We start from the raw sequence: 13,115 nt of genomic DNA, 5'->3' as shown, positions 1-13,115 counted from the left end.
AGGGACTTGAGGGACAAACTTTTCATGCAGAAAGTAGTGAGCATATGGCGTAAATAACGGGAGGAAGTGGTTGAGGTAGGTACAATAGTATCAGAAAGGAACATTTGGATAGGTATACACATGGGTGGGGCATAGAGGGATATGGGCCAAAATCAGGAAATTGGGACCATAGTTGGCATGGACTCATGGGGTCAAGGGACTGATATCTCTGCTGTATTGTTTTGTGACTGTATGATTCAATGAAGTCGAATTGCAAAATCATGACACTTTTGAACAATCAGTATATTGAAAGTGACAGCATGATACATTTATATCATTAATCTCTGCAACTTTTGCATTGCTCCAAGATTTTCTGCCAACAAGGGGACTTTGGACACAAATATCAGAGCCCTCAAAAAATTAGATATAGTTTCATTTCACAAAGTTGAGTCAGAGATTTGGGCTGAATGCCTTCTTCTGGCAGTGGATTAAAAGACCTGTTGTTAATCTTACAGCAGCAGGATTTGACTTCCTACATCCTTTTTCCCAAGCTTAAAGGCCATAGACAACGGTCAACTTATACCTGGCTTCCATTCAAATAAGATGGTATTCCCTCAGTTCTGAAGCAATATATGTATATATAAATGTGAAACAATGCAACCGGGAAAAGATCTTCCAGAGTAACAGACACAAAATGTTGGAGGCACTCAGCAGGTCAAGCAGCATCTATGGGGGAGACTAGGCAGTCGACATTTTGGACTGAGACCCTTCATCAGTACTAGAAAGATGACAGAATAAGAAGGTGGGGGGGACAGGAAGGAATACAAGCTAGAAGGTGATAGGTGAAGCAAGATGGGTGAGGGAAGGGGGATGGATGAAGTAAGAAGCTAAGAGGTGATAGGTGAAAAAAGGTAAAAGGGCTGGAAAAGAAGGAATCTGATAGGAGAGCAAAGTGGACGATGGGAGAAGGGGAATCTGATAGGAGAGGAGAGTGGATCATGGGAGAAAGGGAATCCGATAGGTGAGGAGAGTGAGCCATGGGAGAAAGGGCATCTGATAGAAGAGAAGAGCGGACCATGGGAGAAAGCATATACCAGTACATCCAACTTGTCTCCAGTAATTGTGTTGTTTAGCACATTCCTCCCTTGGACACTAGACTTCGTAACAGTAAGGCATCAGTCAGTCCACGTGGGCAGCAATGTCTCTCATCCCATTACACTGAGCACTGGCGCTCACCAAGGCTGTGTGCTCAGCCTGCTGCTGCTCACACTGTTGACGCATGACTGCGTCGCATGACCTAGCTCAATCCGTGTCATCAGGTTTGTGGATGACACAAAAGTGCTTAGCCTTATCAAGAACGATGATGAGACGAAATATTATAGAGTGTAAGTGGAGTGGCTGGTGGATTGGTGTGAGAAGAACAACCTAAGCCTGAATGTGGAGAAGACAAAAGATATCATTGTGGGCTTCAGGAAGGTGCAGATGAACCAACCTCCCTCTGCGAATACAAGCCCCCCTCCTCATCATTACTGTGCTTTACCATTGAATGCGCCCTGACAAGTTGCAACACCATCTGATATGGGAGCAGTCGAGCATAAGAACAGAAGTTCCTACAAAGGACTGTGAGAACAGCTGAAAGCATCATAGGGGTCTCCCTACCATCCATCAGGGACACTTATCAGAGGCACTGCATATGCAGGGCCCTTAGTATTATGAAGGATCCCACACATCTATTCAGCAATCTCTTTGATTTTCTACCATCAGACGGGAGACTACAGAGCATAAAAACAAGAATGGTCAGGATGAGAAACAATTTCTTCCCCCAGGCTATTAGGCTCCTGAACTCCCTGCTGTACTTTATTCAAAGTGTTACGGGTTAGTCTATTCTGTACCTTACAATATTTAATATTAATCCACTTCAGTTTATTATTTATGTGTGAATCATCTGTAGATGTTATCCTTGCCTTCATAAGTTATTGTGTGTTATGTGTGTATGTGTACTACTATGCTTTACACACTGGTTCAGAGAAATAACTTGTTTCTATATACCTTATATGGTTATGCATGTTACATACATGTATGTTAATTGACAATAAACTTGACTTGTCTTGACATTTTAAATTTTTTTAAAGAGTTTGCTCTAAGAAAAGTACAATTTTTTTGTCAGAAACCTACTGTTTGTGTCTGCTATCTTAATTAAGTGCAATTCATACTGGGGCATAACTGGGCAAAACTAAATCTTCAGAATTTTAACTTTTTCAAATAATTCCAGTGGAAAATAGGCAGTTTTATCACTGGAAGGCTCCAAATGTGTGAAGCAACTCAAGAGAAGTATCTTTGAAACTTACAGGAATCAGAATGAGCAGAAAATATCCATATGGAAATTTTCATACTTATTCCTTTCATCTTGCTCATCAAAATAAGAAAAGGCACTTCTTTTAAGTTTACCTTTATTATATTACAGTTATGATTAAGTATGTTTTTGTGTTTATAATGATTAGCATATCTTTTTTCAGAAATTGTGGTTGGAATGAAGAAGAACATTGGACTTTTCAAGTTATTGCGGATTTGTATTCTCATGAGATACAGAATCGAAACATGCTTTACCTGGATATGATGATGAGGTTGCTACCACACAAGTCGAAGCAAGATATGGTTTGTCATTTAAACAGTGAAAGATGTGTGCACTGTTTCAAAATGTTATTTTGAAGTAATTTCTCTTTTTTCCAGATATGTGATATGAAACTGCTAGAGTTCCTTGAGTAGTCAAACTTCCAACAAATGATTAGCTGGGTTTGTAATTGAAACTTAAGAATCGATAAAACCAAATAGATAAAATACCTGTATTTATGATACTTCTCCAATTGTGAATAAAATTCAGAGTGCTGTAAGGAGTTTAAAATAGTAACATACAATTCCTGTGACTGATTTTGAGAAAGAAATCTAGGGGCTTGTAGTGTTCTCGCACAGGTGTAAAAGAACTCTGAACTAAACACCAAGGTAAACCATAGTCAATGAAGACAGGATCGCAGTAAGATTAACCGTTTACTGTTCACTCTTCCACATTAACGTATGGTGAAAACTGTTGATAAAACAATACAAAATATATACAGTATTTGTTTCCTTCTTGATATCACATTTACATCGTAAATACTTGCAAAAGTAAAACTACAACAACTATATTACATTAAAGTGCAACATACAGTCAGAATCTACCTACGCCATTGACTGCTTTAAATACACTTCAACACAAACTATCCGCAGCTCTTTAAATAACAAAAACATAAACCTTATCACTGTCATTACTTTTAACAGAATCAGCGTTAACATTTTTAATTCAACATATCGATTATCTCATGAACTTACAGCGTTGCTTCACTGATGTTTCTAGTGCGTAGAAAGAAAACTTTTCTTGCACTGATCCTGCACATGTGAGCCCCCTCCTTCCCGTTTCTCCAAACCGGTATTTTCCCACAAGACGCGGCGAAACTGGGTGTGACATCATCGCATGCCGCGATATATCACAGACAACGAATTTACTTTAAACAATCTTAACTTTAACTAGAAAATGATAACAAACGAATTACTAAAGCGAAAATATTATAAACTAAACAAATGCCATAAAGACAACACACTCCCCGCTTGACTTTCGTAGGGTCACAATGAACATAATACAAACTTCAGTCTCTAAATCAGTCCTTAGGTAGAAGTAGAATGACTTCTGTAACTGGCCTTTGGTAAATTTTCACATCACCTTGGTCGGTAGTTTTCAACTCAACCTTCCTGACATGTCCATCCCTACTAGGGAATGTGGCAGTGATTCTGGCCATTGGCCAGCTGTTGCGGGCGATTTGCTTGTCCCTGAGCAGGGCTAAATCTCCAACTTGAAGATTCCTGCAGGGTTCTGTCCACTTTTGTCTGTGTTGCAACAAAGGTAGATATTTATGTCTTCAACGAGACCAGAACCGATTTGCCAGAGCCTGGACCTGTCTCCATTGCTTTGTGTACAAATCCTTATCAGAGAAGTCCCCTGGTGGAGGGGGAGCTCCTGCCTTCTGCGTAAGGAGCATTGATGGCGAGAGTATGAAGGGGTTTTCCGGGTCAGAAGACACAGGTAGGAGTGGTCGTGCATTTATAATGGCTGTGACCTCTGCCATTAGTGTGCACAGTACCTCGTGGGTCAATCGGGTGCGTTGCTGCAGAAACATTGAATCAAGAATTCTTCTGGCAATACCAATCATCCGCTCCCATGCGCCTCCCATGTGAGAGGTGTGTGGTGTGTTGAACTCCCAGTTGCATCCCTGCTGACTGAGGTACTTCTGCACCGTTTTGTCCATCCCCAGCTCCTTTGATGCTCCAACAAAGTTCGTGCCGCAATCAGACCTTAACTGTTTTGCAGGGCCTCTTAGCGCAAAGAAGCGCCTGAGAGCGTTAATGCAGCTGGATGTATCCAAACATTCGATGACCTCAATGTGTACCGCTCTTGAACTCATGCAGCTAAACATGATGGCCCACTGCTTGCTCTCTGCTTGTCCTCCTCTGGTGCGTCTCGTAGTGATAGTCCAGGGACCAAATACCTCGAGCCCCACATATGTAAAAGGAGGGCATGCTTCGAGGCGTTCTGGTGGGAGGTCCGCCATAAATTGAGCTTCCAACTTGCCTCGCAGTTTCCTGCAGGTTACACATTTATGAAGTACTGAATTGATCAGTGTTTTACCTCCCAAGATCCACAGTCCCGCTGCCCTTACTGCTCCTTCCGTCAGGTGACGGCCCTGATGCCTTACCTGTTCATGGTGATGGCGAGTGAGCAGTAAGGACACATGGCTGTCTTTGGGCAGGATTACTGGACTCTTTTCTGCAGCTGTAAGTTGGGAGTGTATTAACCGGCCTCCAATGCAGATGATATTGTTCTTCAGGATCGGGCTGAATTTCCTCAAAGGGCTGTCCTTTGGTATTGGTTTATTAACTTGGAGAGCTGAAAACTCCCCTGCAAAAGCCGCTCTTTGAGTTGCTTTAAAGATGGCGTCTTTTGCCTGGGCCAATTCGTCCGCAGTGCGAAGGAAGTTACATTTGTGCCATAAGAAATGGAGGAAGTTGCGATGGTCCTCCTGTACTAAGAAGCAATGGAACATCTGCTGGATGTCCGCTAAGATTGCGACCTTCTCCTTCCGGAAGCGCAGCAGGACCCCAAGAAGGGTATTGTTAAGGTCAGGGCCTGTAAGGAGCACGTCATTAAGGGAGACACCAATGCACTGAGCACTGGAGTCAAAGACCACCCTGGTCTGATTGGGCTTTTGTGGGTGGTAAACCCCAAACGTTGGGAGGTATCAGCACTCCTCGCCTTCCCTCAGTGGCGGTGCTACTTCAGCATGTCCATTAGCGAAGATCTTCTCCATAAATGCTACGTATTGTTGCTGCATCTCAGGTTTCCTTTTCAGGGTTTTTTGCAAGGACGTGAACCTTGACTGCCTGCTCTTTGTTGTTTGGCAAGCACTGGCGTGGTTCTCTGAAAGGTAGTGGGGCGACCCAATTATTTGCTTCCTCTCTGAAGACCTTGGTGTCCATTATTTTGAAGAAAATGGCATCTTGAGCTGATGGAGCAAGTTTATCATCATGCTCAGTTTGAGCGAAGACTGACTGACCCAGTGTCTTGTCGGTTACTTTACATTTGTTAAAGCCTTGTCATGCTTCCTTGATACACATGAAACTTGTGCAGGGTTGAAAAATTGAATGGCGGCCACTCTCTAACACATTGGTCTTGCGTGTGTTAACTGTCGGTTTGTGTACATTGCCAAGGCACACCTCTCCTATCACCACCCAGCCCAGATCCAGGCGTTGGGCAAAGGGGGCGTCGTGTGGTCCATTGACCTGCTGCCTAACCTTGTGCACCTGGAGAACATCTCTTCCTAATAGCAGGAGTTTTTCTGCTTTTGGATCCAGTTCTGGGATGTGATTGACAATGTGGTGGAGATGTGACTGGTGTAGCACTGCACTTGGCGTCGGGATCTCAGTGCGGTTATTCAAAATTTCATTGCACTCTAAGAGTGGAGGGAGACAGTTGACAACTTTACCATCCAGGGACTCGAGCTGGAAGCCTTCTGCCTTCCTTCCATAAGTTTCCACGCTGCCTGAGCAAGTTCTAAGGTAGTATGGGAACTGATTACTCTCAATGTTGAACAAGTCACAGAACTCTGGTCTGACTAGTGAGCGATTGCTCTGATCATCCAGAATTACATAGGCTTTGATGGCCTTGTCTTTGGCTCCCTTAGAGTACACCTTAGTGAGACAGATCTTTGAACAAGAACGGCTTGACTGAGCTTGACCGCAAACTTCTGTGCAGCTCGAGCTGACAACGGTTGTCCTGGAGTGAGCCTCTCCCTCCCCGCCGTCCTGTTGTGAGGGTGAAGGAGCTTTGTCGGTTTGCGGTAACGGGCCGGGATGCATGGCCCCATCATGATTAGTGCTATTACATTCCGGGCACTTCACGGAGATCGTACACTCTCTAGCAAGGTGAGAGGTAGAGGAACAGCATTTAAAACATATTTTTTTTCTCCTTGAGAAGGGCCATCCTCTCTTCAAGGGGTTTTTCCCTAAACGTTCTGCATTTTTTGAGGGGGTGGGGTTTGTTATGCAATGGACAATTCTTGCTAGGGTCATTGTTAGTTGTAAAGACTTAAGCACTGAAACAGGTGTATTAATGTTGAAATTATTCGAAGTGGATTTACCTGGCTTGGTGTAAATTGTACTGCTATCTGGACTCATGAAGCTAGGGTCATTTCGCTTCTTCGCTTCCTTGCACACAAACCTAATGAAATACTCAAAGGGAGGAAATCGACCATCGTTCTCTTCCTTGTACTCTGAGCCAACAGACACCCACCTTTCCTGCAGCCCAAATGGAAGTTTGTCCACGATTTGTCTAATCCCGTATGAAGTATCTAGGTATAATAGACCAGTTAAATAGCCGTCGCCCAGTTAAATAGCCATCTTCTTTGGCGCCTTGAATCTCCATAAGTAAATCTCCGAGCTCTCTTAACTTAGTGTGGTCCTTAGCTGACACCTTAGGAAAATTTTCCAGATGTCGGAATAGTGCCGCTTCAATAATTTCAGGGGCTTTATAGCACTCCCGAAGTCTCTCCCATGCTTTGCATAAGGCTAGCTTGGGGTTGTTAATGTACACTGAACATATGCGTCTCACCTGTTCGCATGGTTCTTTTCCCAGCCATTTCGCCATAAGATCTAACTCTTGGCTTGCTCCGAGCTGGACTCCGTGGATAGCATTGGTGAATGTGGAGTACCATGCACGGTAATTTTCAGGTTTATCGGCGAACTCGTATAGTCCTGAAGTGACGAGATCTCGTCGTGCTAAATACTGTGCCATGGGTTCAACTGCAAGTGGCATGCGGGCTGGGGGAATATGTCAGCGGGTATATGACTGAGGGCATACATCTGTTATGGAATTTGCTGTTCTGAATTCAGCCTTTGCCTCTCTTCTCGCCAAATCTGGTAAGTTTGGTGTCGAGAAGTATTTGTCATCAGCCCTTTCATTCTTGAATTCATCACGGAGTTGCAAGGGTAAATTGTCTTCCTCGGATGGATGTGATGCAATTGGGCCTCTCTGAGACTCCTCATGAAATGGGACGTTAGCGTATAAGTATGGAGAGGAAGAACGAATCTTCAAGTCTATTTGAGATCAGACATAGTCGCTTGTGCGTTCCAATCTGATCTTTTCTGAAATAGATTTTACGTCAACCAGATCATGCATTTCTTCAGCATTTTGTATTAACTCTGCTTCCACCCTGGCAGCTTCTGCTTCTCGGTGTAGCATTAGCACTTCTAACTCTGACGCTATCCTTACCCTTTCCAACTGGTTTTCGGCTTCTCTGGCAGCCGCTTCCTTTTGGTTTTTGGCTTTTCTGGCAGCCACTTCCATTTTCAATTTTGCTTCTTGTTCAGCGTAGAACGCTCGCACCTTGGCGGCTTCTGCCTTAGCTCTTGCATGGGCAGCCTTACTTGTTGATGCCCTACTGCCCCTGTCGCTGGATGGCAACGACTTGATGCTGGATCGAGTTGTCATTGCAGCACTTGAAACACCTGATAATGCCGCCTTTTCACTGTAGTGTTCTCGCTCAGGTGTAAAAGAACTCTGAATTAAACACCGAGGTAAACCGTAGTCAATGAAGACAGGATCGCAGTAAGATTAACCGTTTACTGTTCACTCTTCCACATTAATGTATGGTGAAAACTGTTGATAAAACAATACAAAATATATACATTATTTGTTTCCTTCTTGATATCACATTTACATCGTAAATACTTGCAAAAGTAAAACTACAACAACTATATTACATTAAAGTGCAACATACAGTCAGAATCTACCTACGCCATTGACTGCTTTAAATACACTTCAACACAAACTATCCGCAACTCTTTAAATAACAAAAACATAAACCTTATCACTGTCATTACTTTTAACAGAATCAGTGTTAACATTTTTAATTCAACATATCGATTATCTCATGAACTTACGGCGTTGCTTCACTGATGTTTCTAGTGCGTAGAAAGAAAACTTTTCTTGCGCTGATCCTGCAACGTGAACCCCCTCCTTCCCGTTTCTCCAAACCGGTATTTTCCCACAAGTGTGGGAAACCGAGTGTGACGTCATCGCATGCCACGATATATCACAGACAACGAATTTACTTTAAACAATCTTAACTTTAACTAGAAAATGATAACAAACAAATTACTAAAGTGAAAATATTATAAACTAAACAAATGCCATAAAGGCTACACAGGGCTTCTAGTATTCAGTAGTACAGTATTTCCAGTGCCTTCCAAATCTGTGACCTCTGCTGCCGAGAAGCACAGGGACAGAAGCATAATGAGATCACCACCACCTCCAAGTTCCAAGTCACACATCATCTCTACTTTGAAATATATTGCTGTTTGGCATTATTGCCAGATCTCAGTTCTGTAATATTCCACTCATCAACCCTGAGAGAGCCTTAAACTGCAGTTGTTGAAAAAGTTGGTTCCTTAGCACCTACCAAGAGCAACAGGTGTGGGTCAATAAATGATTGTCTTTTTAGAAACAGACAATTTATGTAAAATTAATAAAAAGTAAATTATTGCACATAAGAATATACTGGAGAATGATGTTATCAGTACAGTAGATTGGTACTAAAATTATTTAAGCTATCATTTATATAGCACCTTAAAAGTGTGCTCTAACTTGGTTTTCAAGATACAATAGAGACATGCAAATTCTGAAAATAATGCAGAACTTGATGTTAAGAATTACTATTGCTTAGAACATGGTTAAGTAAGGCAAAGTATGTAGTATATCAGTTTGTTTCATCATTGGTTGAATATTGTTTGAGCGTCTATGGCTACCCATACTCTAAAGGATGAACTTGAAGCAAGTGTGTTGTTTTTTATTACTACATTTGTTGTTTCTTGATATTTGTATTTCAGCCAGATAATGCCTTAAAGGGCTGTAGATGAAACTGGGACTGATTAAATGCCTTTGATATGTCATGAAGGTCTCACTGTGCTCCTCAACCATCTGGATGTAGCCAGATTGCTTAACATATTATAAAACAGTCCCAAATAATATTGCCTGCTGTTGGAGAGGTGCTGTGTTGCACTTGACCTGCTATTGATCTTGCTATATAAATGTTGGAATCCAAGGATGAAACTGACACTGCTCTTTGAAAGCAGGGTTGTGGTGTAAAATTCATATTTTCAAAAGTAAAATTTGGGACTAATATCGAAAACACCCATCACACAGAAAATTCAAGCATTTTTGGGAGCATTGCAAAGGAATGTCTGTACTCCTTATATTAGTAAATATACTATGTTCTTTCAAACCAAAATAACTGAGGCGGCTGATTGACTTAAATCAAAAATCTTTTTTTTTGCATTTTTATATCATAAAATAGCTTTGGTACTTGAGGCCATTTAATCCACAAGTCAATGCCACTTCAAAGCAATCCAATCAGTTTCATTCTTCCGTTACTTCTACATAACATGTGAAGTCTCACTTTAATCCTATTAAATTCATCTTTGAAAGCTCTGATTAATTATGCTTTCAGCACCTTTGCAACACAAACGAATTCCACATGCTGACTGCATTCTAAATTAACAAAAAATCCTCACATCCACCATGACACTATTATCCAGTATTTTAAATGTATGTTTCATGGAGTCAATTGTGCAGTCCAAGAATGCCCAGTCATGATAAGTTAAATATTTGAGCCCATGTAGCAATCTTTTTTCGATAGTTAGTCAACCACTTGTCTGGTTAAGTAAAAATTGGCTAGTATTCTTGCTTCTGGAATGCTATCCCATTAATTTATGAAATGAAGCATTTCTGGACAAATGAGTCTAAGATATAAACTCATTTGCTTTGCTTTCTAATAAAATAACATTAATAATGTAATTGACTAAGCACTCCAGTTAATTAGCCTTGAGTTTGTGTGTTGTATTTACCACGTTATGTCTCAAGTAATTTACAAAATATTTCCAAAAATATGAAAGAAATCTATTCAATGTGTATTTGAGTAAATCGATGCAAACTCGGAGCTTCGAAGAATAGAAGGCTATGCAGAAGGGAAATTCTAGGCAGTTTCTGGAGTAAGTTACATGGTCAGCACATTGTGGGCCGAAGGGTCGGAAGGTGTAGAGTCTCTATGGGTTGAGTTAAGAAATGGCAAGGGTAAAAGAACGCTAATGGCAGTTGTATACAGGCCTCCAAACAGCAGCCGGGATGTGGATTACAAATTTCAGTAGGAGATTGAAAAGCCATGTCAGAAGGACAATGTCATGATAATCATTTGGATTTTAACATGAAAGTGGATTGGGAAAACCAGACCAGTACTGGACCTCAAGAGAGAATTTTTAGAATGTCTAAGGGGGGAACTTCTTTACCCAGTGAGTGGTAGCTGTGTGGAACGAGCTTCCAGTAGAAGTGGTAGAGGCAGGTTCAATTTTGTCATTTAAAAAAATTGGATAGGTATATGGACAGGAAAGGAGTGGAGGGTTATGGGCTGAGTGCAGGTAGGTGGGACTAGGTGAGAGTAAGCATTCGGCACAGACTAGAAGAGCTGAAATGGCCTGTTTCCGTGCTGTAATTGTTATATGGTTATATGATTATATATGGATGGCTTTTTAGAACAGCTTGTTGTTGAGTCCACTAGGGGATTGGCTGTGCTGGATTGGGTGCTGTTCAATGATCCGGAGGTGATAACAAAGTTTAAGATTAAGGAACCCTCAGGAAACAGTGATCACAATATGATCAAGTTCACATTGAAATTTGAGAAAGAGAAACTAAATTCCAATGTGTTCGTATTTCAGTGGAATGAAGGAAATTACAATGGCATGAGAGGGGAACTGGCTAAAGTTGACTGGAAAGGGACACCAGCAGGCAGGACAACAGAGCAGCAATGGCTAGAGTGTCTGCAAAAAATGATGGAAGTGCAAGACAGATATATTCCAAATAAGAAGAAATTTTCGAATGGAGAAATGTGGCTAACAAGTGAAGTCAGAGCCAAAGTAAAAGCAAAAGGGAGAGTGTACAAGGAAGCCAGAGCTAGTGGGAAGATAGAGGATTGTGAAGCTTTTAAATACTTGCAGAAGGAATCTAATTAGGAAGGAAAAGATGAATTATGAACAGAAGCCGGCAACTAATATCAAAGAAGATACTAAAAGCTTTTTTAAGTATATAAAGGGTAAAAGAGAGTTGAGAGTAGATGTAGGACCAATAGAAAATGATGCTGGAGATATTGAGAGACTCAGAGATGGCAGAGGAACTGAACAGGTATTTTTCATCAGTCTTCACAGTGAAAGACATCTGCAGTATACTGGACATTCAAGAGTGTCGGGGAAGTGAAGTAGGTGTAGTGATAATTACAACTGAGAACGTGTGCAGGAAGCTTAATGGTCTGAGGGTGGATAAGTCTCCTGGACCTGATGGAATGCACCCTTGGGTTCTGAAGGAAGTAGCTGGAGAGATTGCAGAGGCATTAACAATGATATTTCAAGAATCGTTAGATTCTGCCATTGTACCAGATGACTGGAAAATTTCAAATGTTACTCCGCTATTTGATAAGGGTGTGAGGCAGCAGAAAGGAGACTATAGACCTGTTAGCCTGATATCAGTGGTTAGGAATTTGTTGGAATCGATTGTTATGAATGAGATTATGGAATACCTGGAGGCACATGACAAGATAGGCCAAAACCAGCATACCAGACTAACCTACTGTAATTTTTTGAGGAAATTACAAGCAGGGTAGAGATGCAGTTGATGTGGTGTACTTGGATTTTCCGAAGGCATTTGTTAAGGTGCTGCACATGAGGCTGTTTAGCAAGATAAAAGCCCATAGAATTACAGAGAAGTTCCTTGCATGGGTGGAGCATTGGCTGACTGGCAGAAAACAGAGTGGGAATAAAAAGATCCTATTCTTGCTGGCAGCTAGTTACCAGTGGAGTTCCACAGGGGTCAGTGTTGGGACCGATCCTTTTTACAATGTATTATGATGTCAGTGATTGGAGCTATGGGATTAATGGATTTGTGGCTAAATTTGCCAATGATACAAAGAGAGGTGGAGGAGCGGGTAGTGTTTAGGAAACAGAGAGCCTGCAGAGAGACTTAGATAGTTTAGGGGAATGGACAAAGAAGTGGCAAATGAAACACAAAATGCAAGGATGCAAAAGAATTTGGGAGTCCTTGTGCAGGATACCCTAAAAGTTAACTTACAGGTTGAGTCGATGGTGAAGAAGGCGGATGCAATGTTGGCATTCATTTCTAGAGGTATAGAATATAAGAGCAGGGATGTGATGTTGAGGCTCTATAAGGCACTCGTGAGACCACACTTGGGGTATTGTGTGCAGTTTTGGGCTGCTTATTTTAGAAAGGATATACTGACATTGGAGAGGGTTCTGTGAAGATTCATGAGAATGATTCCAGGAATGAAAGGGTTACCATATGAGGAACGTCTGGCAGCCCTTGGACTTTATTCCCTGGAGTATAGGAGAATCGGGGGGGGGGGGGGGGGGGGATCTTACAGAAACATCCCGAATGTTAAAAGGCCTGAACAGATTAGATATGGCAAAGTTATTGCCTATGGTAGGGGAGTCCA

The 13,115-nt window shown here is 41.7% G+C and overlaps 1 protein-coding gene across 1 annotated transcript in view; it reads left to right on the top strand.

Moving 5' to 3' along the window:
- LOC140728520 (coiled-coil domain-containing protein 148-like) overlaps nucleotides 1–13,115 on the top strand; it is a 103,526-nt gene that overhangs the window by 71,827 nt on the left and 18,584 nt on the right. The window contains exon 9 of the mRNA XM_073047359.1: nucleotides 2,496–2,634. Within this exon, the coding sequence (XP_072903460.1) occupies nucleotides 2,496–2,634 (139 nt within the window). The remainder of the gene's footprint in view (nucleotides 1–2,495; nucleotides 2,635–13,115) is intronic.

This window comes from Hemitrygon akajei, chromosome 5, assembly GCF_048418815.1.
Source record: "Hemitrygon akajei chromosome 5, sHemAka1.3, whole genome shotgun sequence".
Classification (NCBI taxonomy): Eukaryota; Metazoa; Chordata; class Chondrichthyes; order Myliobatiformes; family Dasyatidae; genus Hemitrygon; species Hemitrygon akajei.
The sequence above is the reverse complement of the archived record's forward strand: the minus strand, read 5'-3'. Positions and strand labels throughout refer to the sequence as shown.